Source organism: Falco cherrug, chromosome 9 (assembly GCF_023634085.1).
Source record: "Falco cherrug isolate bFalChe1 chromosome 9, bFalChe1.pri, whole genome shotgun sequence".
Classification (NCBI taxonomy): Eukaryota; Metazoa; Chordata; class Aves; order Falconiformes; family Falconidae; genus Falco; species Falco cherrug.
Genome location: NC_073705.1, coordinates 41,057,880 through 41,083,974, shown reverse-complemented (window position 1 = coordinate 41,083,974; position 26,095 = coordinate 41,057,880). Strand labels below are relative to the sequence as shown.

The 26,095-nt window shown below is 43.5% G+C and overlaps 1 protein-coding gene across 1 annotated transcript; it reads left to right on the top strand.

Moving 5' to 3' along the window:
• Nucleotides 1–1,418: 1,418 nt before the first annotated feature.
• Nucleotides 1,419–21,698, top strand: ZNF365 (zinc finger protein 365). The gene is made up of 4 exons (XM_027797229.2): nt 1,419–2,570; nt 13,144–13,324; nt 15,302–15,339; nt 19,201–21,698. The coding sequence occupies exons 1-4, from the start codon at nt 1,855–1,857 to the stop codon at nt 19,445–19,447; spliced, it is 1,182 nt and encodes a 393-aa protein (XP_027653030.2). The 5' UTR covers nt 1,419–1,854; the 3' UTR covers nt 19,448–21,698.
• The last annotated feature ends 4,397 nt before the right edge of the window (nt 21,699–26,095 follow it).

Here is a 26,095-nt window from a genome sequence, read left to right as displayed (position 1 = left end):
AGGAAGGCAATGGGCACAGCAGAGAGAGATATGGACAACAGAGGACAACAGCCAAGAAAATGGGGACCAAAACAGGTTCACATCTGTATATCTGTTTCTGCCAGTGTTGGCCTCCTTCAAAGAAATAGTCAGGAGCCCCAAATTCGGAGGCAAGCGCAGTTCAAAACTATTCCCTCTAGATCTCCCTTTTGGTTTTTGGTACTGCTTGATGACAAAAGAAAGGAAAATCACATTTAGACAAGGTAATACAGGACAACTAACTCATCCTAACTAACATTGCAGCCTGGATGGTAGCCCACACACTTTAGAGATTAGCTGAAGCTCTGCAATGCAATTTGAATAACTTCCTTTGATGTGCCATCTGGTGAATCATTTACTGGGAATGTCTTAATCACATCAAAGGCATATATCAATGCGCGTGGATTTTCTCAGTGTTTAGGACTCTGCCTGTATATTGCACTCAAGGAACAGATAGATTAGTACAGAATTAAACTACCCACCGTAATAAAAAAATCTGCAGCATATTACCGCTATGGCCTCCAGCACCAGATTTTAGAGCCGTATTTCACTATTACCTCAAAAAGGCTGCTGTGCAAACTAACAATCAGCCTTGCTCGTGTTTCCAAAAATTTGTAAAAATAGACACACGTCTGTGGTATCAAAAAGAAGTTTAGAAGCATATTATGCTATCGAGAGGGCCCACTGGCAGCATGCTCTAACATCAGTTACTTTGACGTAGATCTAGGGTAGATTTAAGACTAGATGTAAGGAAGAATTTTGTTACAATGAGGGTGGTGAGACACCGGGACAGGTTGCGCAGAGAGGTGGGAGATGCCCCATTCCTGGAAACATTCAAGGCCAGGCTGGACCGGGCTCTAAACAACCTGATCTAGTGGAATGTGTCCCTCCCCGTGGCAGCGGGGGGTTGGGCTGGATGACCTTCAAAGGTCCCTTCCAACCCAAACTGTCCTGTGGTACTATGATTCTATGACAGCCGTTCCTCACACTCAGAACAGAGGCTACTGCTGACCCCTGCTCTCTGCATCCTGAGGCTAAATTAGGGTCATATTTACAAAAAATCCCAAATCTTTCTGGTTACCAAATATAGTTTTAAAAAAACACATGCAATTTTATTCCCAGAAAACCAAGGCCAGGCTACACCTATGTGCACCGGTCCTGCCTTGCCGCTTAAACTCTTTTAATTGCCTGATCCTCCAGCGCCCCGCCGACACGCCCCGCACGCCTCACTGCTGCTTCACGGCCGCCACCGGGGCCCCCGCAACACCCCGCCACCCCACCCACCCGGCGCCCAGGGCCAGCGGGGTCAGACGCCGGCTCCTCGGGAGGGGGGCGACCCCGGTGCCCCGCCCGCCGGCGCCTCCCGCCCCGCCTCCGCCCGCCGGCAGCCCCGCCCCGCCCCGCCCCGCCCCGCGGCGGCGGCCGGGCGGCGAGAGCGTGTGGCGGCGGCGCCGCGCTCGGCCTGATTTACGGCTCTGCTGAAAACGGCTTCCCCGCCGCCGCCAGCAACAAGTCCGGTGAGTGCGGCGGCGCGGGGGCGGCGACCTTGCGGCCGGCTGAGGCCCGCGCTGAGCCGGGGCCCGGCCTCGCTCCGCCCCGGCAAGGCCCGGGCGGCGGCCGAGGCGAGCGGAGCTCCCCAGCGTCGCCGGGGCCCTGCGGCTGGCCGGGCCGCGCCGCGCCGCGCCGGGCGGGCGCGTCCCCGGGCGGAGATGGCGCGGTACCCCTGAAAAATCACCGGGAAAGTTTCCCAAGTTTCCCGGCGGGCCTGCCGGGCTGCTCCGGCCCCGGGCGGGCGCGGACGCGGGCTGTCTCCTCCCAGCCAGGGCCCGGCGAGGAATGCAACAGACGGCCCGGGATGAAGGCAGGCACCCCTGGCAGGAGCCGCTCGGGAGCATCAGCCTCCCCTTCCGCTGCCCGCGATGCGGCGACAACACCAGGTTCCGGAGCCTGTCCTCCCTGCGGGTGCACCTGGAGTACAGCCACAGCTACGAGGAGCGCAGCCTCCTGAGCAAGGGCAGCCTCTTCTCGCCCCTGAAGGACGCGGAACTGGGCTCCCCGCCGGAGCCCGCCACCCAGGGTGGCCCGGGCAGCTCCGGCGGCGCCATTCAGCCCAAGGGCTCCTACCTGAATTTCTGCGATGCCTCCTGCGGGAGCGGGCAGCCTCTGGAGGTGGAAGCCGAGCGTCCCGTCTCCTACGTTGCCAACTATGTGTCGGCTGACTCTCCCAGCGAGCAGGTTTCTAAACCCGGCCTCCCGGCCGCTGACTCCAAAGCCTCCTTCGAGGCACACGTCAGAGAAAAGTTTAACAGGATGGTAGAGGCCGTGGACAAAACGATTGAGAAGCGAATCGACAAGCTTACCAAAGAGCTGGCCCAGAAGACGGCCGAGCTGCTGGAGGTGCGGGCGGCTTTTGTGCAGCTGTCCCAGAAGAAGCAGGAGGTGCAGCGGCGGGAGCGGGCTCTGAGCAGGCAGGTGGACGTGGCGGTGGAGATGATCGCAGCCCTGAAGCAGCGCCTCTCCGAGTCTGAGGAGGAGCTTCACCGGAAAGAGGAGTAAGCGGGGAGGCCAGAGCTGATGGCTTTGGGCGGGCTGCCCGGCGCCTGTGCGAGTGGAGCCTGTGGGGGAGCAGAGAGGGGATGGGTGGGTTGCTTGCTGGTTATGAAAGGGCCTGCTGCTCACCAGCTTCTGAGCACTGTATTGCTCGAGTTGTAGCGCATGTGACCACATCCCCTGCCTTGCAGGGGACGGCTTCCCGAGCAAGTAGCTTTCATGCTTGACTCCCCGGTGACTACCTTTTACGCTCTGCCCATGCCCGTGTTGTGTTCCAGGTTTTGTGAGGGTAGGGCCAAGTAGAAGCTCTCATCAGCATGTAATCTGATTTACACTGACGCCTCTAATCTGTCATCTTTTTAAGAAGAGATGGGTGGGTAAGTGCTGGAGGAAGTATGTGCGAATACTGAATAGCACCTTGTCCCTGAAGACATCCCACCACAGTCAGCAGGCTGCCCGTGGAGTGGGATGGTCTCCTGTGCAGCCCAAAGCTGTACTGGAGACGGTGCTGGAAAGGCCACATCCAAGCAGGTGTTCTAGATGGACACGGAAACTCAAATTGCTTTTATGGGAATGGGAAGCAGATGCCAGAATCGTTCCGACTAACCTAGGCCATCTAAAAATACATTTGTGATGCATCCATTAAAAATGTAGTGATAGCTGCTATATTATTTATACATGAACTACTTGGTTTATTCAGCACTTGCTGAAACCTTTCAGGCTTTTCAGAGCAACACAACTTATTTTAGAGGAATGCAAATAAAGAGCCTTGGTAATGGAGTGTCTCTAAACGAATTCATCAGCTTACTTGGGGAAGATGAGAAGTGCTAGTTGCCATGACGCTGATCTTAGAAATAGGAAGGTGGTGTAGGAGTTCAGTGTAGGAAGCTTGGAGGGCTTTCATCATTCCTTCCTGTAGTCTAAGTACTAGAAATGATGATGGCTTTTGTATCAGTAGGAGTCGTCTGTCTTGAGGCAGTCCTGTAGATCTCCCAGAAGAGGGGACAGCAGAGGTGGTGGGACTTGAGCCCCTGGGCTTTGTATCTCCCTTGAGGGGTATTCAACAGAATCTCTGATTTTTAAAATATCAGGTCACCCTCATGGAAGAGAAGACTGAAGGACTCAAGGTGAAACTGAGACAGATTTGAAAGTATGCTGGAAGGAGGCTGTGAAGATAAGAGTTTGAAGCAGTTTTGGTATTCCCATCTAGCCGACCTCTCCGTATGGGCTCTTTCACAGCGTGATTCATCCTACTCTAGGAAGTATCTTAGAGGGGGAGGGCTTGCGCTGTGGAGGTTCTTCCTTCCTCTGCAGACTAGAGGGGGGACCTCAGATAAACAGCCATCTTAGGTTGGATGCTGAACTTCAGGTATCTAAAGTTGTGGTATGAACCTTGCCCCAAACTAAATGCAGAATGTGTCTTTAAAATTCAAGGCTTGAGATCCATAGGAAGAACATGACCGTAGGAGAAAGCAGAAGCCATTCAGTGGAGCAAAATCGGAGTTCTGCAGCACTGCAGAAGAAGAAAAGAGCTTGTGGAAAATGAGAAAGGGATGTAGAGTTATCTGGGTAGAAAGAATGAGTATGGTATGGGGAGGACGGAAAGGGCATTGATCTGTGGAAAATAAAAAATCACAACTTTTGCTGCCTCGTTAACTATATTAGGAAAAGGCACAAGGAAGAGACCGCTTGCCCCCTTGGCAAACTGCTTGCTAGCAGCAGTGGCAGGCTGTGGTTCTGAGGCCAAAAAAGGCAGTCTTACAGAATGAGAGAAGTGGGCAAACACTGTCCTTCACACTAGGACATTGTCAGGCTTGGGAAAGGGACAGGAGCTCAGATGATTGCTGTTATAATTCTAGTCATCTCTAAAGCAGAAGCCTGAGTGTGTAAGCAGATCAGGAGGTAGCTCCTAAGTTGGTGCTACAGGGAACACTGAAGGTTATTTGACTAGTAAGAAACACTAACAAGAAGAGGCAGCTGCACAAGAGACTTCACCTGAGTACCCAGGGTATTGCTCTTCTAGAATTACTGCTAGCTTTCTTCAGCTTTCAGTGAAGAAGGTAAAAAAAAAATGGGAAAGAAAAGCAGCAATAGGAATGAGCGAATAGATATTACACAGTGGTGTGTTAATTTCTAAAGGTAGACGACTAATGCATGCTAGTGGAAAGGATGAAAGAGTATCAGCTCAGAGTACTGAGGGAGGTCATAGTATGTTCTCACACGTGCCTCTGCCTAGCCCATAGCATTGCCTCCTAGAAGTCACTACGAAGGTACTCTCAAGGAGACCAGGAAGGTAGGCAGGGCATAGGAATAGGTAAACCTAGGAAAACCTGAAAATACGGTATTTTTTTCTTGTTCAGATGGTTCCTGCGTTTCCTGTCTTGAGGGGTAACAAGGGATAGTGCCATAGAAAAATATACTGGATGTCTTTCCAGTTAAAAGGTCATTGTACAATGAAAAAATTGAAAGGAAGGCAGGTGTAAAGAAATACTTGTAAAAGCAGGACTAGTATTTCTAAAGGCAGCTGTTCAGATTTGAACCTCTAAAAATGCCTAGGACGCTTACCTTTGTGCCAGCAGCAGGGAGGCACTGGACGGTATGCGCTAGTAGAGCGGCAAAGAAAGGATGTTCATGACTTTAACAACCATGTCACTTATCTGATTTTCGTATGGACTGTTGGTAAATTCTGAGACCTAGCTATGTATTCAGACCTCTGTGTGTTCAAAAACTTATTTGGTGTGCTGAAAAGACTTTCTCCTTCAAAAAAGGAGGATCTCAACTTTGGCTTTGATTTCTGGAAGAAGTCCAGATGATTAGAAAGCCAAACAAGACTGCTTAATGGAAATTGCAGAAGCAGGAGTTCTTACTGCAGACTGTGGAAAGTCAAAGGCAGTCCTTAGGGACTGCTTTGATACTTGCTGACCTTCAGAAATAAATGCTTTCATCAGTTTCTTTGTTGGTTTTTTGGTTTTGGGGGTTGTTTTTTTTTAATTCGCAAGCAATCTTGTGAATATGGATAACTTTTCCCAAAACCAGCATTGATATTGAGCCACTGTAGCTGAAAATTTCCTCCTCTTTCCTCTTTGTAGGAGGAAAAAGAAAACACTTTCCTTGAAACACCTCCTTATCCTATTTCTAAGGAAGTAAAGGAAACCAATCTTCCCTTGGTCTTTGAACAGTTGTCCCTAATACTAGAGATCATGGAATATGGTGCATGTGAAGGCAAGAAATGGTTTATAATCAATATGCATTTCTAGATCTCCAAGAGACTGAGATACAGCTGCCCTAGATCAGTTTGAGGGTAAAAAAAAACCAAACAAAACAAAACAACCCAAACAAATCCAACCAAACAAAACCAAAACACCCAACCCCGTAAACTGTCCAAAGGGGGGGGGGGAGGGGGAAATCTAGTCCAAATCTTAGATAAGGTCACAAAATCTCTTCTTTGGGGGCTCTTCCAGAGAAGCAGCTGGAAACTTCTATGGGGATCCCTTTAAGAAACTCTTGGAAAAATAACCATGTTTTGATAAAGAAGTTAGAGATGTTTTTACTGGGCCCATATTTGAGCATTCCTCCATGTCCACCTACTCTGACAGCATCTTACATGAATGGGCAATTGCTATCAGTGATCAAATTACTCCATAACTAAATTTAACAATCCAGTGTATTTTTATCTTTATAAAATCTGCCTAGATACGCCAGGGACCTATCTGGGCTGTTAGGCTAGACCTGCTTCTACATGTAAGAATTAAGCAGATATGGAAGGTAGAAGAGGGTGTATTTGTGGGTTTAACCATCACTTCTGACCTATAAATTGGCTATGAAAAAAAAAAAAGGTTTGGATTTTAGAAACTTCCTCTTTAGATGGGTATACAAGAAGACAACAGAAAATAGCAGTGCAATTGCGTTTTGGGCAACAACTCTGATTTTGGATCCCATAGTGAATTCAAATTAGGGAAGTTAAAGGAAAGGAAAAATGTGTTAGCAAGAATAATTTGCTTAGGAAGCCCCAAGAAGGCTTAGGAAGGAGAGGTCTAAACTTTTTTTAAACATCTGGGTTTCCTGAATAAGGAGATGGAGCTCTTCTAGGTCTCACATCGTTCCTTTGTACCCAGCCTAGTGGAGGCAGACATGGCACTGCTGTGACTGGCAGTCCTCAGCAGAGGCAGGAGACTACTCAGGTCACTTTGACTTGATGGAATTTCATTTCTACCTGTAAAAGCCTGTGTCCCCTGAGTCTTTGCCTGGACCAAGCATGTGAGACTGACACATAAAAACTGATCCACCAAGTGGTCACATTGTCAGAAGCTGGTTTCTCTGATGTGTTCTCCAAAGCAAGGAGCAAGTCTGTAAACTTCATAACTCTATAGGGAGTAAATTCGTCTCAGAATTACGTTGTTGTTGATAATCGAAGGACTAATTTAAAATGACAGCACTATGAGGTTTTACTGTTGACCTCTCATTCCAGTGAGAGGGAGGAGTGTTGGTTTAGGCTACCAGCAGGTACAAGGCTGCCCATTTGCAGGGTTTGTAGGGTCAGTAAGGTTGCTTCTTTTGACTTGTCAGTTGATTATTTTTTGTTTTAAATAATGTCTATAGTAGTCCAACAAAGGCAGAAATAAAGTGAAGGTATCTTTTTAGTTAAATTTTATTTTTGTTCCCTTACAAAAATGGCTGTGCTACTATGCACTATGCTTTTTATTTTATTATCTGGAGGGCGGGAGAGAAGAAACCTGGGTGTTCTTAGAGAAGCAGACACAGCTACCAAAGATGGGTCCCAGTTCACCAACCTGCCTCATTTGGGTCCTGGACAGTTTTGATGAATGATGGCTACAGGGTCAAGCTTTCAGCAGAGCTGCTGAGCAAAGGAATGATTTAATTAGAAAATGTGCCCCAACAGGTATTATTCAATGTTTGATTAAGGAGAATGCAACTCCGAGTACTGTGATCTTAAGGATAACACAGAAGCCTGCCCAAAGGGGTTAAGAGTGCATTGAATAAGATATCAAGGAAACCATTGAAACTAAAACCAGCAATGAAATTAACTTCTAGAGGACACAGAAAGGCTTGTTTCTGGAATTTATGTAAGAAAATAAAACTGGTAGAGTTTGATTTTCAGTAGGTCTGAATAGGGTAAGCATTTGAAGTTACGGTCCTCAACTGGAAGCTACCTTCAATCGTGACTTAAACAATTGCACTTTGCCTCCTAATTATAGGGTGAGAGCATTAGTGTAGTGTGTTGCCGTATCTCTGACAGTAATTTCTTTAACCAGTTCAGTGTGTTTGCTTTGAGACTGACTGGTCCTGTCTCTGCTCTGGCATAGCCTGGAGTGCAAGGGCTATTTCAGAATAGCTGTGGTGGGGAGTAGTTATTCTTGCCAGTGGCTTCACCTTAAATTTGCAATTAAGGGAATTATCTGTGCAAGTAACATCTTAACAATGGGATTAAAAGCTGGCTTTTGAGATCACTGCAATTTATGCTTTAAAACAACAGCTTTCCTTAAAATACAAATTATACAGCAAAACAGGTTTGATTTTGCTGTTAAGTGGAGTATAACTGCAACTACACACTGTTCTTCCACCCTCAGTTTTAGGTGGTCACATTCTCTCTTCCCCATTTCCTTTCATCTTCCCACTTGAGAGATTACTCTCCCCCAACTGCATTAGTTGAAGCGTAGCATGACTATCCCACAGAATGGCTCTGTGAAATACAGCATTTTAATCTTCACAGTGTCATCCCTGTAAGTTCAAGGCTCAGATGTAGAGCACAGCCCCCTGGATGGGTGCAACTGGTAGGACAATAACTTTCTGAGGGGAGGAGGTGTCAAACTCTTAAATCGAACATGCTGATAAGTGGTGTAGGAATGTGAAACTACAACCCAGTGAATAACAGCAGCCTTCAGGCAGTAACACCAATGCGATGATAGATCAGGTCAGTGGCATGAATACTTAATGAATATACATGTTTTAAATATTTTACAAGTAAATCACTTTACTACTTACTGTAGTAGGAATTTGCCCTTCTTCAGATAAAATAAGTATTGGTTTTCTATTGATTTTAGATGGATATTCCAAACGCAGTTCTCTACAGGGTTTTGATATTTGGGTGCACAATCTGCTTAGATCCTTCATGCTTGTCTCCACCTACAGAGCAGTTGCAGGTGTCGGAAGTTGCTGTAAATAGTCCTGGGAACAGTATTGCACATCTGTAGGAGGGCTCAGTCGCAATGTGAGAAATCATTAGCCTTTCTTGTCAGTTGTTAAGGAGCTGGAGCTGTCCCAGCCTCTTCGTCTACTCTATCACATTCTTAACTGCTGAAAGTTATACAAATACTAAGGGTATCTGCAGGGTCCACATGCCAGCAACTGCTCTGGTAAACAAGAACTGCTGCTTACTGCTCCTGCAAGGAGCACTGTGTGGTGAAGGCAGAAGAATAGATGTCACCTAGTAAATCTACGGATCATAACTTTATTTACCACATCTCATGCAGTTTCATGGTAAGAGCCTCCATAAAGGTTTCAGGATAAGTTTCAAGGCAAGCTGTCTGCAATTTTTCTGTGAGAACTAGGCTACAGCTGAAATGCAAACCATCACACTAACTAGGTCTGGTTAACTATAACAGGTGAAGTCAGTGGCAGAGTCAGATTAAAATAAAAAGCTTTATTAGCTTTATTAGCATTTTTTCTTGCCTGCAGTGAGTCTTTCCCTCTGCGCTTGTTTTTTTCATCTGAGTACCTCTGAGTTGCCTGCTGCATTGCAATAAATTTCCCCCAGACTCCTCTAACTCTGGGAAGAGGCCTTCTTTAGCAGCCTGGCAATAAAGGCACCTCCTCTGCTCCTCGTGGGCACATCCCAGGTTGCATCCCCCTTGACTCTCCCTCTCCCTCGCTACAAGCTGCTGGCAGTTTGATGTGCCCTCTGCTCTCAGGGCAGTGGCAGCAATCCCTCCTCCTGAAAGGTTTTGTCTGACAAGAGCACCCAAGTCAAAGCAAAAAAATCCACCTTTCCCCCTGCTGCCCAGTTACAGCCCTCTAACAAAATGTTTTGCTATACAATATACCTTAGTATAGTAAACGATGAACAAACAGATCAGATCACTGTGCTGTCCATTACAAAAATTTACAGAGATCTGAGCTGCACTGAGCATCACCTACTGCACTCAGAAAATTTAGTGGCACGATCTAGAGCTTACAGTGCTACAGCAAGTGCCAGGGTGTAGCTGAGCGAAAAGGGGCAGGAGGCTGCAGGCTGACAGGCAGAGAGCAAATGGAGGAGCAGAGCAGAGTGGGAAAGAGACGATGCTGAGAGCAGAGGAGTTCACAAGGGGAGTTAATAACTGTATATAACCTTTTCTCAATATAGCAGCAGTGTTCTAGATGTAGAAGAGTCGGCACAGGGTAGCAGAGACCTCTCATTAGGAAGGGCAACGCTTCAGGTCTGAGCCAGGCTTTTAACAAATGATTCCTGTTTCAGGTGAGTGCTGCTGACAAGGCTGTTCTATCAAGGCACAGAGCCCAGCGGGCCCATGTTGCTGTCCTCTGGTTTATGCCTCTACCAAGTGGACCCCACAATATTCACAGGCTCAGCTTCCCCCTGACTTCATAAGGAGCAACCTCTGACCTCTGTGAATATCCATCTTCCCACAAGCGTAAGAGCAGAGAGTAAAAGATAGAAATCATATCACATAATCCGAAAAAACTTGGCAGTCAGTCCTGGAGAAATAAACTGAAAGTAAAATAACACAAGCAAAAAACCATCACAGATATGTAGAAATAGAATTGAAGGGAGAGGGTCATCAGTGTGACTAAGAAAAAGTCTGGGCAAACTACAAGACAAGAAAGGCAATTAGATAAATAAGGGCTGCAGGAAGCTATAGGAGTTCTTTGAACCATTTCCCTATTGTTCTGGTGGGAGGAAGGTAAACGTTCTTCTGAGAACTCCCTTCAGGTAACCAAGGCATAATAGCTCTGGCACCAAGTGAGCTCTCTGAGGAAGAGGTGTGGGAGCAAGTAGAGAGACTTATTAGCAGTCACTCCTCGGGGCTTGATGTTGTTGTTCTGAGAAATGAGAATGAAGTGGAAACAAAGGAGCTGAACTGACAGAAGTGCTGCTTATCGGGACAAGGCCTGTGACTGAGACCTAGTGGGTGGATATATCCTAGCTCCTGTCTTTCTAAAGGGAATTTACAGAGTGCTGGTACCATTTCAGCCCAAAGCAAAAATTTTAGATACAAGTCATTAAAGGCAGGTTCATAGGCTGTACAGAGGCAGCTAAACAGAGAAAAATTATGAAAACACCACTACTGTTGCTGTTAACAGTTCCTACAAATAATGACAAGTAGAATGCCAAGTTAGCTTGAGTAGTCTAGAAAGCAAGGAAAATACTAGGGAATTTATTGACATAATGTATCTGTTCTCCTCCTGATAGTCATCTGAGTCAAGTCTTTCAGAAAAAAACCTGCTTCCCCCTGTCCCCCTTATGGCACAGCTCACTAATGAGATATTTGTAGGAAAGGAAGATTTGTGGGTGATCTATTTGTGCCACGGAGCGGGCGATTAATGAATGCTTTTTAACTACCTTTGCTGAAACAACTACAAATGTTAGAATTCTTGAAACTATCACCCTTTTAAAAACAAATGCCAGGTGCTCGATGTTTGTGGCCTCCTGCTGTAGCAAAACACACAAGCTGTCTGTGGCCCCAGGAGGGACATCCTCATGGTGTCCCAGGCTGGCAGCTCCTTGCTTTGCCTAGCCTTTCTGCTGGAGGGCCAGCAGCCTGGCAGACCACACGCAGTTCTCCTTCCTTACCCAAAGGGTAAGAGATTTGGAGCCAACCTGCTGAGTTTCTGTCCTTTTGAGCCTTCTGTCCACTGTAAAAAAGGAGCCCGATAGAGCCAATGGCTTCATGTTGCTAACACAGAACCAGAAATGGCATCATGAAATCAAAGAAGTTTTAATGCTGTAAGTGCGGTAAGAATAAAGCTCTAAAATTATCCTTAATGAGTTTAGATTGGCTTCCTCCTAAGCATTCCTCAGTGGCTTTTTATTACCAGATTGCTCTGGGCAAGCTAATAATCACAGAAACTGTACAGAGCCTTGAAATGGAATGGACTCGTTGAGTTTAAGAAACAGGGTACCTCTCTGTTTAAGCCAGATTTTGTGGGTGAGTTAATACAAACTAATATTCATTAATGGCCTTTGTCCAAACAATAGTTTCTTGGTTTTGCCTCATTCCTACCATTGAATACCTACTCTAGCCATGCAAACAGCCTCTTACTGCAATCTGCTGTGGTATAGAGCCGGCAGACACAGCCTGAACCCTAGATGGCAAATTTCCACAGCTGACCACTTGTGCCTAACTCTTCTTAGTACAGAACCGCTCACTGTTAAAACAACTATACAGCATTAAACCAATTGTCTACAACTATACTGAGTTAAAACAAATACAGAGAAACTTTGGATTTATTCTAAACAAGCTAAACTTTGAAAGCTCATTTCTGCTACAGACTGTTTCCTGGTTTCAGCTTATAACACTTTCTTCAGGTGGTGTATTTCTACCAAGTGATCATCATTTGGCAAGCATTGATTCCCCCAACTCTCACCCTCTCAGTTTTGTACAAAGCAAAAATTAACATGGTTTCATTGGCAGAGCAAGATTATTTATCCAGGAATGTATTAACTGGGGAAGTCCTGTAGGCTCAGTTTTGCCATTTTTTGTAATACATGCTTCACTATGTAACCAAACTTCTCCCACCCAGAAACTCCTTGATATCAGAGGTCCAAATGGTCGCTCAGTTACTGATAGTAAACAGATAGTATGCAGAGCATTTCAGAATGAGCTATGTCTCAATCCAGAGCTGGGAACTTTCACTGTCAATGGTGCTATCTGCTTCTTCCTATTGTGTTACCAGACAAGAAACATTTCTAAACTCCTGACCTAAAACTTGTCTTCCCACACACATACTCCTTGGTCTATAATCTGTAGATTATCTGTTATTCTCCCATACTCCCACTAGCTTCAGTTCGTAACACTGCATTTTGACTTGCAGGATTACAGCCAAAATAAAGTTTAATGGCCACAGTAGGTCTTTTAATTTAGGAACCACTCCAGCAGCAACATTAAACAACCATTGTAAGATTATGATGAACCAGGAAGATTAAATTTGGGGTTCATCCATTTCTCTTCATTTTTAGGGCTGATAATCACATGAGTAAGTTTTTTAAAAAAAAAAAAAAGGAACGTGGATGTAGCTATCTGCAGATACCTTGAGAGGTGATGATTAATGACATTTCTACCCAGTGGACCACTTAGGACTATTTCCAAGAAACTTAATAATTTGACAAAAAAACCCAAACCCACTGCCCATAAACTTAAAATCAGCATTCATGTTTCCAGATCTTCACTGTGTCCACAAAGAGCTTGAAGTTTTTCAGTAGAGGTGAAGGATGGTAATGAGCCACCATGGGCTATCACCATGTAAAAGGGGAGAAGCATCAGTAATTCTTTGACAGTGGCAAAACCAGAGCCCTTCCCATTATTTATGTGGTCTCTTTGCAATGTTTCTGTCTTGCAGAGAAGTTGTTACTTTCAACCACTTCCTGGAAGAAGCGGCAGAAAAAGAAGTGCGGGGAAAAGCCAGGCTCCAGCACTTCATTGAGAACCTGTTGCAGCGCGTCGATCTGGCAGAAAGGCAGCTAGAATATTACCAAAATCAGCAGATGGTGTGCAACCACACTGACATCAATGAGCACGTGGTAAGCCAGCAGAGTCCTTCCCTTTGTTGTCACCCACAATCACAGGGAAAGTACTTGAGTTTGCATACATGTGGGGTCAGTAGGTCAGGCTAATTGCTGCTCCAGGCAGATCTGGATTTGTAAAATGTTTCTTTAGGTGTGTTTTATTTATGTTTTAAACTGCTACTTCACATGAGTGAAAGGAGCAGAGAGTGTAAGAGCAGAAATAGCCAAAGATGGCAAAGGGAGAGCAGAGAATAATGAAGTATTTGCCAGATATTTAAATCTTTTTTCCAGCATTGGCTATTACTGCTGTTATCTTTGCAACAAAGACTTTCCTTTGTGTCATTTAGTGACTTGGCAGTTTTTTTGAAATGTCTGAAGATTTTCAGGAAAGATGTGGATCCCTGCAGAGGACACGTCAGCCTACTGGCAAGTCGGCTTGCCTCTGTATAGTTACCTATCATGGGACTCTTAGAAATGGTGAATGGATTCCCACAGGTCTGTCCCCCCCAGATTAGAAACCAAAGCTGTCTGAACATTGTTAATGTAATGTTTTCCCTACAATGCATTACATTTATATGGCAAGTTTTAGCTGCATGACTTCCAAGGAACATTTCTGTTTAAATGAATAATACCCCATCCTGCCTATGCTGAGTAATGCTCATTCTGGGATGTGAGAGGAAAGGCATTTGATCACACACAGCACTGAACAGGTATGTGATGGTGCAGAGCAAAGGTTCCCATAGCCACCTGGAAGACAAAGAGCTTTATTTACCTGAATAAATGTAGATGTGCTGAAATCTAGTGCAGGACATCTCAAAGGGTGTCAGTGAGAACATTGAAGGGGACCATAAAGATGGGCCTCAGTATTAAATCATCTCTCCTGCTCTTGATGTGTTTACCGGGTTCCCTGGCTCAGCAGTGTCCCTTGGGGAAGGCACTGTTTTTTGAGGCAGCTGCCCTGCTTTCTGAGTGACTTCAGCATTCCTTTAAGGTCATCCATCCAAATATTGACCAGCCTGACCTTCAGGAGGTAATTACAGAAAAGCACACCATGAGATGGCTCCAGACTCCAAGACAGATGACAAGCAAAGTTAGGCTGGGCAAAAATCCATCTGCAAAGTGTGGACAATACCAGGGACAGAGGGAACATTTACAAGAACATAATCATTTTCAGATGCCAGATCTGACTTGCTTGGCTCAGTGACTTCATTAAATAATATTCAAAGGCTCAGTCTAGTAGCATTGATGGGAGATCAGTACAAAGAACCAATTTAGTACCCAGACTGATTTAAACTGAGCTGGCATTCAACACCTCCTTTATTGACCCCCACTAAAAGAGGGACTAGACAAAGTGTTTCCACACTGTGAACCAAACTCTTGTAAAAAATGAAGTTATACAAAGTTGTGCTGGCACTGAGGCTATGTCGTCCCTAACTGGTCTCAGGATTTGGGGTGGAAAGGGAGAGAAATCCTTGCGTTCTTGCCCCCCACCCTTCAGTGCTGCTGTAGGCAGAGCCAAGGGCTCATAGCTTGAGTTTCCTAGCTGCTTCTGTGAAAGAGATATATCGCTGCAAAATTAAAGGCTCTGAGAGAAAGTTAATTTAATACAGCTTATTCAGGCAATGTCCCTTATTAATTATCTTGAACACAATAATTACTTCTCATTGTATCCATACTGTTTAATTTAATGTGAAAGATCTCTGCCCAGCCCACACTTCTTTAGCAATTTACTTTGATTATAGTTACAATAAAAATAACGTGGAAAATATCCAACCACTAACAACTCACACGTTACAAATTTTAAAAACAGATGTAATAAGCTGGAGGAGTAATAATTGGTAAAAGTTTGGGGTTTTTCGGTTTATTTCATATTATTCTAGTTTTAATAGCGGGTGAGAATTGAAATATGACTTAAGACTGCAAATATTTTATCCCTGTACTTTAATTACTTGATGATTTAATATTAATAACCTATTTCTGTTTACTTTGCAGCTTACAGACATTTCATTAAATAAGAAACCCAGATGCCTGTATGTATATATTTTTTTTTCCTCTTAAATACAGCAACTTGATATGCTTACATTTCTGCTTTTGCATTTCACTTTATACAAAAACCTGAATCACGCTGGGTTTGGTTCAGGTTCTATACCCAAGTATGATACGTATTTATGTCATGGAACGGAGAAAAAACAGATTTCTGCTAATTCAAAGCTAAAATCATGTATTCCTTAAAGAAGAAAAAAAGAATAATTTTCTGTTAAACGAATTACTTCTTCCTGCTGCCTGTAATAGCCTATTGCAAAGCTACAGTAGTTGAATCTCTTCAGCAAACATAGGCCAAATTTCAGATGAAAATATCTTTAACATTCTGTAGGTAGGAGAGAGACGGTTGTCATTTCCTAACTGACAGTAACATTCTTGACTTAAAAATCACGTGTAAGCAAGCAAGTGACCTGACAAAGCATGGGCACTAACATCTCAGGTTACTCAAGCAGCTGTTCTGGGAGCAGCAGAACTAATTTTCCATGTCATTGTGACTTGGTCATGAGTCCCAGCAGCTGGTTCAGAGCATCGTGCATGCTGCTCGACCAAGTGATGGTCAGGCAGTGCATCCTTCCTTGGGGCAACCTTTCTTAGTCAGGACACGAGTTTGGGTCTTTTTTCTATTTCCATAAAACTTGTTCCATTACCACAGGTATGGGACTTCTGCATCCCTGCCAGATTTGTGTCTGACCAGTGGGTTCAAGAATTACTGGAAAACTGAGATATAAGTGAACAGATGGATGGGCTGGAAAATAAACTAAAAATACAATGTATAGCCTACTGGGTTGGGGGCAGGGGGGAATTTTTGCTCTTTGCATTGTTTTTGGTTTTCATGTATCTTAGTCCTAGCAGGCAACTGGCCAAGTACCCTTTTGCTGGTAAGAAGCATTTGAATTAATAATTAACAGCATGGGGCTATAGCTTTATTTTTTCTACTTTTTATTTTTATAGCATTTATAGCTTTTTTTTTTCCCCTACTGATTGAGATTCTGGAAAACCTTGATTGTCCAAAGCAGACTTTGAGTTGACCGTGTATGCACTTTTCACATTTCTAGATGTCTTAATGTGATTGGAATCAAGGAAAACAGGATTAAAATATAACCAGTGAATTCAGTGACTCAGTAAGATGAGTCCTTCCACTGACAAGTCTTTGGTCTAAATATAATGCAGTTTGGTGAAACCCATTAATTGCTGCAAAATAGTGGGAGTTCAAAGGCATATATGAAATTGTTTAGAGGTTTCTGTTTAACTATTGATATTTGAAAAGATACATCAAAACTAGAATTTAGTAGTAGCCTTTATTTGGAGTTACCAGATAAAAAATATCCCAACTTGTCCTATGAAGCAGAGAGGATAGAGGAGAGGATGCTCAGAGGTGTAGGGAAGTTTTATTTTGCACTGCCTGTTCTGTGGATGAACCCAGCATTGGCATTCACCACACCAGCTTTTAAGAGGTCTAACTCAGCTGAGTACATAAAACAAGGTTTTAATGATACGTACCAGTTAAAAGAATTGAGAAGCATTACTACCCATCCAGAAAATTCAGTGTAATCTCAGGGGGGTTGAGGCCACTGATGGCTTACGTTGTTTGGGATCAGTGGCTGGACTTGCAATCTGTCTTGCTCCAAGGCCTCTGCCTTGCTTCACAGTTCCTTTTCTCCAGTTTCTCCTGGATGTTTTCAGGAAATGCTGCGCTGAGAGCGTGGCAGACCTTTGCTGATGCTCACTAACTGTTTCTCAAAGGCACTGAGACTTGCCAGCACATCTCTGCCTGAATCAACTTTAAATGCTAGCTCCCATTGTGAAGAAGCTAAGAATTAGGTCTCAAAATCATGAGACCTGTCTTGAAAAATACTTGATGCTTGTGAAATGCAGCAAGGATAGGATTGTTCTTAAGTGCCTGTGGCAGCGGGGTGCATTTAGTCACATCATTTCGGCCTGTCTTCATAATGCAACAGATTAGGAATATGTTTGAGCTGAAGTTCAGACTCTCACATTCATTCATATTGCAGAGCTGCTGCTTTCAGTGAAAAAACATTTCCCACATCTGGAGCTGGCAGCATTTCATTTCATGTGCAATGACCTACGTGTTCATTTGTCTTAGGTACTCTGACTGTGAATTAGGGACAGATGTCCATCTTCTCTTCCATAAACTTGATCAATTTAAATACAGTTTAGCTCTTTTAGGCAATCCCCTCTGACCATATTTCTGGTGATATTAATCTTGACCACCTTCTGGTTTTAATAGCATCATTCAGTGCAGCGGAGGGGTGACTAACATCACCTGCAATAACACCTGCATGTGCTTTGGGAATAAGTGATCTAACTTTTTCACCATAACAACATCTGAGAAAAACAAGAGCACTATGTCTTAACAACTAAGTAATGGACTGTTAAAAACAGTGCTCAAGGAGTGATCATAAACTGGAGTGGCCAACACTTGTGCATTTACACAAGTCATTTCTAACCCCCAGCAAGTGGTCAGAGCCCAGGCCTGCACGAGCCCAGTGTGACACAGTGCCTGCAGGCTCCAGCTTGGTCCTGCACAACATTTTCCTCCCCAGACTTCCCCACAGTGAAGTCTGGTTGGCAAATCTACCAGCCAGGTAAAACTGTTCTGTAGGTAAGGCTCCGTTCCTGTGCTGTCAGCTGGCCCTCACTGCCTCCCACCAACAAATACAGAGGCTTTTGTGACACCCTTCTAGCCTTTTAAAGAGCAGGAGAGGACTTGCACTGTACACACTTGAACAACCACAGCTTTTTCCAAAACTAGTTTTGTCAAGTGTGCAATATTGTTTAACTCCCAGAAGAAGTAATATTACACGATCCATGGTTTCCAAAAATAACAAGCTATGGAAAATAGCCCTACGGGAACCCTTAAGAGATCAACTTGTACATCAGCACATCTGTTCTTCACTTCAGTCACAGTAGCTGGGCAGACGTGAGCTGGTGCCTTACGTTCATAGTGCTACCGTTAGACCACATTTATCTGATGTAAAACATTTTAAGATTATTTTAAAAGGAACTGCAACAATCTTACTCAGCCAAACTGTGGAACTGCAGTTTCAACTTAAAATTTCAGAGCAGAGGGTATGGTTCAGCCTTTGCAGCACCAGGCGCTGTGCCATCACTCCATCTGAGCTCACTGATTTCAGCAAATCCTGCTGGGCTTGAACCATAACAGAGAGAACAAAGAATTCAGATTGCTTTGGCCTGTAAGCTTTTGTACCCTTACTCCCACCAGTTTCTGTATTTCCCTTTCCTCTTCTCCCATTTCAAATCAAAGCCTAAAAGTAAAGCTATAGTTTCCCTAGATGGGTGGCCAGGACAAAGGCAGAGCATGGAGTTACCTGAGCTACTGGCCATTAGTAGCAGCAGTTCCCTGGGGCCTGGCCACAGTCCAGGACAGTGCTGAGGTCCTGCCAAGAAGTTCCTACAGTCTCTGTATCCATTTTCTACTGTTACTGATGTTGTGTGGTTTTCCACATTCTTCACAGAAGGTCGCTATGAACATGTGCATCTTTAAAATCCCTATAGATCACCAAGTTATGAGAATATAGACCTCAATGATTTCTCAGCACTCCAAAATCAGCAGAATGCTATCTGAATAAAAGTGTAGATGAACACACGTGAAGAGTCTACCAGTAACACATGTAAGGGTTCTTATAGTAAGGGATGCTTTTGAGTATTTAGAAGTGTAATTAATTTTGCAACCCTCTTTGTAACTTTCAGCCTGGTTCAGTAAAACAAGGCTATTTCTGTCTTCAAAAATGTATGGGTTTGGGACATTTGGGGGACCTATCACTTTGCAAGATAGACTTGTTAATAATCACTATTATTAATTTCAGGAGCCGAGGAAGTCAGCATGCTTTGTATAATATCCCTGAAGCAAAGCCCCATTCCTTTCAAAAAGGTAGAATCTTGTTGAAAAAAGCAAAGGATGAAAAAACCAGCTTGCAGCCACTGAAATGCTTCTATGAACCTGTTGACTGCCCGAGAGAAATATGGAGAGCACAAAAGAAAGCTGAACCAGTCTGCTCTGCCAGGAAAGTGAGTGTAAAATCAAAGATGGGTAAAAAGGCCAAACCGCTATAGGAATGGTTAGCAATATATAGTAACACAGGAGCTTGGCTTCAACGGAACAAATATTGAATGAAGTTAGCCATCCTACTTTTTCCTATCTATCTGGCCATGCCAAAACATATCAGATATAATATATAGAAATATATACAGTATGGAAGATTTGTATTATTTAGTAACGCCATTCCCTCTTTGGGGGCTATAAAAGAAGTGACATTTTATTCAGTTTACATGGAGGTTTTTCTATTTATTTATTTATAGAGCTTATTTTAAATGACTGCAGTTATCTTGCTGGGCAGTACTGTAGCTGTATGTTTAATTATTTTAGTGGCAGCATGTGGCTTGGTAATTTTTTTCCATCTGTGCTGTTGATGAAGTTCAGAAGAATCCATTTAATCGGCACCTAAATATTCAGTCTTTCAGCTTAGGTCGGTATAAGATCAATGATTAACTGTTGCCTGCACAACCATACTTAGGTGCAAAAGGTATACTTGAGTTGCTTGAAGGCTGTTCACAGCAGTAGATTACTACCTTGGATTTTCTGCCATAAGTCTAGTCAGGCACATTTCTGTATTTTATTACATAAATTAAACTGCTTGATCCTGCCAGCAGCCACATTGTCTGTTGATACAAGCTTGGGCAGCTCGGCTGTCTCAAGCACAGCTTTCAAATTCCAGAAGCTTTGTGGCTTTGCTGTATGTACCAGCCTCTGGTGTCACTTAGCAAGGAGACCAGTCTGGTACCGCAGCCCTGACAAGCACGGACCGCATGGAGCCAGAGGAGACCTTTCAGTACCGGGTGCCAGCAATTCGGTTATCAGCTGTGGCACAGCCAGTTAAAGGCAAAAGCAACCTGCTTACATTCCATGGCACCACGTTCTATGCCTGTGCTTGACTTTAGGCATGAGGTGCCTAAAATGGCTATGATCATAACCAAAATCCTTCACATTTTCATTTCTGAAGAATCTTTACAGGGCTGAGAGATCCCTGGATTTCAACTAAAAACCCAAGAGCAAGGAAGTTAGAGACAATTGCAGGACAGGAATTTACATGTTTACATTGGTTTGTGCCAATTAAAAGGATCCTTATATACCAGAGTATTTATCAAGATGATTTTTTGTGTGTACAGTTTTTTGGTAACATGAATCGTCATGCCATGTTTACAGATGTGAACATCCTGTTGATGTTACTTATGAGATTTGTTTTCTCAAGGAAAGAAAGGATAGGTGAGACAAGTCTGTGTAATTTATTTTTTAAATGCTCATAACAGATGTAAATTGTTTATGTGGAAGGTGATTTTTTACAGTATGTGTACAAAGATTTGTGAAAAATGTTTTTCATTTTTTATAACTATGACTGTAAGCAGAACTGAGTATTAAAAGAGAGTGTATCGCTATGATTACTGCTGCAATAAGCACCTGAGTTGCAATATTTTTAAAGCAGAAGATGACTGATCAGTCAGCTAGGATCAGGTAACTACAGATGTCACACAGTGTCAGTGCACAGAGCTCCCAAGAAAGTAGCAGAGTGAAAAAAGATAGTATTATTCCTCACTTTTATTTTAATCAGTGTATATGGAACAATCAAATGTATGTTTAAAGTTTCTCAACACTGTTTCAGTAGGAAGTCACAGTGTAAAATCAATTCAGGTATTTAGGTTGAAATGACATTTTAATATTTATTTAACTACATCACAAGGCCACACTTGGCCTTATGCTAGGCATTGTGTATGGTGAAAAGGAGTTGTTAATTGTGTTGCATGGGCTTAGGTCAGATAGTGTCGCGACAACTTTCTTAGGCAAGCCACAAAATAGAAACATCCTTGAGTTTTTTCCAGTTACTTTCCACATCCTTTTATAAACCTGAAAAAATGACCTTTTTTGAAGATAATGAAGGTGAACTTTCGAAAGATAACAGAAATAAAAATCTGTTCCTTTATCCACTTTACACTGAAAGAATATTTTTACTTTAAAATGCCTATCTCCTCTGTTAGTCACCAAAGTTAAGTGCAACTACTAGTTCACAAATGAGATGTTTATTTTATTATTTATCATGCCAAAATCTTGACTGTAAGTTGTCCTTTTGGGGGAGGAAGAGAAAAAGAGAGTAGAAGAATTTGCATGTTCTTAAACTTTTCAAAGCCTACGTTACAGTTACTTGCTGAAGAAATGACAGGTTAGTTAATTAGAAAGAAATTGGATTGTACTGTAACCCCAGATAAAAGTTTTTAGAATATAAACATTCTAATAATAAAGATATATTTCTCAGTTACTGTGTCACTTAACTCTTTAAAATACAATGTTTCTTACAAAAGCCTACCCAACAGCAGAGGAAAAGGAGAAACAGCAGCCCTGCTTGGGAGTTCCATTTATTCCTCGGATAAAACACCATGTCAGTGAAGTTGGGCTGTGATCTTTCAAAACATTACAAATTAACCTGAAAGACAGGTACAGCATCTTGCCCACATAGCTCGCATGTGTCACTTGCCCCTCTCCTGCTGTAAAGATGCTTGAAAATTAATCTTGAGATAACCTACACGGTCAGATAAGCTGTGCAAAGCAGACCCAGGGAAAGTGGAGGGAAGGGTCAGGCAAGGGAAATTAAGGGCAGAGGTGCTCCTGGGGAATGTATGTAGGTGATATATTCTCCCTCACACATCGCCAGTTGCTGAGTCATAATTTCATCACGTATCTCCCTGGTCAGACTTGGAAAAAGAGGTTTTCCCATGGGAGAACCAGATTCCTGTCGAGATGATAACGAAGGGGAGAGGTGCTGTAGAAGACTGGATGAGGATAGTCCCTCTGACACCCCAAAAGGCTGAATAATGTTCATCGGGGGAAAGGCTCCTTCCCAGTCATGCTTACACAATTTACGCTCTCATTTGTAAAATTGCTGTCTGGTCATCAGCAGAATTTGATTGTTGGATGTGCACATCACATCTATACTTCATGTCCCATTAACAGGTGGAATGCTTGAGAAAGACCAGTACATGAGCTAGGATGAATGTAACTGGTGTTAGCTTGGGGGGACTTTATGAGGAGATAACACTGGAACTGGAAAATGTCAATTTAATTATTTTTTAAAAAAAATCTGAAAGTGTTCTGACAATGTTGACCACTCATCTTTGAAAATTAATTTGAAGCACAGCTTACCATATTTTGCCCTTTGAGATGCTTTCAAGACATCTAGATGAGTTGTATGCTTGCATCAAAGTGAAATTCAGTGGGACCTGCATGCCTTGTTTTCATATACATTTTTAAAATCACACCTTATCTATAACTAAAACCATCTCAGAGCAGTATGTATACTGGCTGGGCCCTTACAGGTGAGGTTTCTGCTTAAAACATGTTCTGACTGACGTGATATTATAGGCCACAAAGAAAACAAGAAAGTAATTGAAACCTAGACCTTTAATTAGCTGTACACAGAAAAAATCCCAATCTTTTTGAGATGCTCCTGCCAGTTGAAGAGAGAGTGTGTTTTTAAAGCACTTGATGGCATCTGACCCTCCCTCTGCCTCAGTAGTAAAAACAGTCTTCCCCTGCCCAGAGGAGATTTGAACACATTTGTTTTGTTTCCGAGAGAGTTAATGGAAATACTCAGCAGGATATTCATATTCAAAGGGATGGCCGCCAATTAGAGCAGTTATTAAGTCAAAAAAATTACTACTTCTATCATCCCTAATAATTCTCCCAACGCCACTGGCTCTTTCAATCTACTTGAACAAAATTCTGCTCTCCTCTCTCTTTATTCTGCGTCACCAGATAGTTGCCTCTTTTGTTCTTACCTCAGACTAATGCTGATTGTTTCCATACATCCTGTCTGAAGTGGCTGGAGTGGACTATTTTAGTGCTCTCTGCAGTGGGCATGGGCATTATTATTATATTTTTTTTAGGAAGAATAATCCCAGAAGTGATTTTATCACATGAAATATACTACAAGCTCTTAAAAATAGATCCTGTTGTGACATGAACAAAATGTCCTTTCCCATTCTGTTGCTAATGCCACCCTCTATCAAGCCATGCTGGTTTTTATTCTGGTCTCTTGAATTTTCATTTCTATATCTCTCCAAGGCGAGGGAGAAATAAGCAACATAAGTTAAATGCAGTCATTGCCTTGACAAGCCTTCCCCCCCCCGCACTGTCTCTGTCCTAGCATCACACACTGTAGGCAGGTAAAAGTTGGCTTGCATTTTTCATAAAACCATGGGAAAAAATACATACAACAGATTTTGGGCTCATTATAATGTTATGAAAGAGGAAAAGGCTCTTCTGAGCTGGGAGGGAGATAGAAAGAGGAGAGATCCTCTGCTTGCTTGAGAAGTCGCTTTCAAAGGTAAGTGTGATGGGTGGGAGGAATTTACTGTGCGCTGGTGTGAGATGACAGAAAACCAGAGTTACACATAAGGCAGCAGTGAAAGGGTAGGCGACTCATTACTGCCTGCTGTTTCTTAGAGGCTTTGACCTCCAAAACATCAGAATATACCTGGCCTGACACATTCAGTCCATAAATCACACTTTAGACACAGATTTCGAAGCCTAATTACTAATTTCAAAGTAATAGACTTTATGGCCAGGGCTTCCAAGAAATTTCCTAAACTCTGTCCACAGGATTTGTTCAAACCATCGTTTATTGGCTTACAGTGGGTAACTTGCTAAGGGGGGCTTGGCAACCACGCGGATTTTTGTGCGCTTTTGGTACTTGTTCTCTCCTGTCTCCGTTTGGTGACTGGCAGCAGCTGGCTGGGCGCCAGCAGTTCTGCCTGGACTCTACCCCAGCTGACTGTCAGCTGGTTCCCACAGCAGTACTTTCCTTTACATTAGTTTGCTGATTTTTCTGTCTGCTTCCCAAGCTCCCTCCTTCGTCTTTCTGTCAACTCAGTACCTTCAACAGCTCACATGCAGCAAGCACCTTTCCTGGGCCTCAGCCTGCTAATAAGTTACTGCATCACACCAGAGACACTTGCAAAACACTTTCTTTAGTGGGCCAGGGGCAAATGCTGCACTAAGATGGCAGATATCCAGCTGTGCACAGCATTGATGCTTCACTCACCCCTCACCAGGTAGGCAGAGGAGACAGAGCGTTACATATTACACTGCACATGCACAATATTGGCATTTACCCACACCCCAGCAAAGCTCAACCTGTCTACTCCAGCCATGACTACATCTACACACACTTTTAAGCCAGTCTGGGAGCAGAAGGGCAGGCAATGGTCTTGCAGTTTAGATTAAATGAATATTTGGGCCATACAGACAAAAGGCATTTGTGTGAATATACAGCTGTGCACAATACAAGAGATCCCGGTCTTACAGCATACAGGTATGTGGTTGGCTTCAACTACCTGAACAGTAACTCAAAGCCTCACGTGCAGGCTGAATGTGCTATGATAAAAAAAGGCCCTGTGTTTTCTAAGTGCGCAGAGTTGCTGCTCTTCTCATGCCTGTTTGCAAACAGATGGTGTATCAAAAAGGAAAGGTTAAAGGTGTGTGTTTCTGAGAAGACATCTGCAGCCCATCACCCCTCAGCTGGAGAATAAGGGTAACCTTGACAGAGGGTCCTGCACTTCAAAAGTATTTTCACAAGAATATTATACATATGGTAATTGCCCTTTGCTGAAGTACAGCTTGGGCAAGTGTCACAGACCTCTGCTCCCAAAGGGACTTCTGATCTCCCACCAGCCAGCACTGTTCAGGGTATTTTTGTAAGAGAGGGGAAGCTGAACATTGGTCACGTGAACAACATGCATACATGCAAACTACAGCGCAGGTGTGCATACTAGGAGAGGTTATGAAAACAACTGAAGGTTGGTTTTGTTCTGATTTTACTCTTCATTAAGATTATATCACTATTAGATAGAAACCCCACATGAAACTTTTCAAAATAAAAACTGCCAACAAGCTTGTCCATGAATTGTATATACACCTTCCACTGAAAATCACTTTTGACGTCACAGAACATATTCACCTGAACCAAATTTTCAGAAATTTTCCTCCCTTATGGAAAACAGTAGGCTCAGAAGATATTTTTAATTTTTTTCTCATGGGGAAGAAAAAACAGCCAAAAAAACAGAGATATTTTAACATGGACCAGTATCACCCCAAATCCATGAGACTTACGCTAAAAAACTCACCCACCAGTGAGCTTTTAATTGTTTCTGTGTCAGCCTGCTTGGCCTACCAACCCTTCCAAGGTCCAGGGTATTGAGGTGACCTCCTAAAAATGACACAGTCTAATTATCCCACCCTCCGAAGCTTTGTGCAGACACCTGTTTAAGAGGAGCACATGAAAGTCACCGGTTTTGCATGCCGACAGGGTATGCCATGGTGTTCATGCCAAGCTACACCAGGGCCACCCCCAGGCTGAGGCCCTTCGTGGGGATTAGCCTGAGGAACCATGGGATGAATCAGGCATCACCCAAAGCCTGACAATGGCAGCTGAAGCAACTAATATTTATAAGAACTGAACCCATTTCTATGCCAAGAGCGATGACCCAGGCTCCTCAACATGCCTACGGCTGCCAGCATGGCTGCACACTTCCCAAGACTGCCTAGGCTCCCCACAAACCCTGCAAAAGATTTGGGGTAATGGGAAACATGAGGATACATTGAAACACTCTCTTGCACACACAGCAGCTTTGAAAATGGGGTTTAAAGGCACAGAG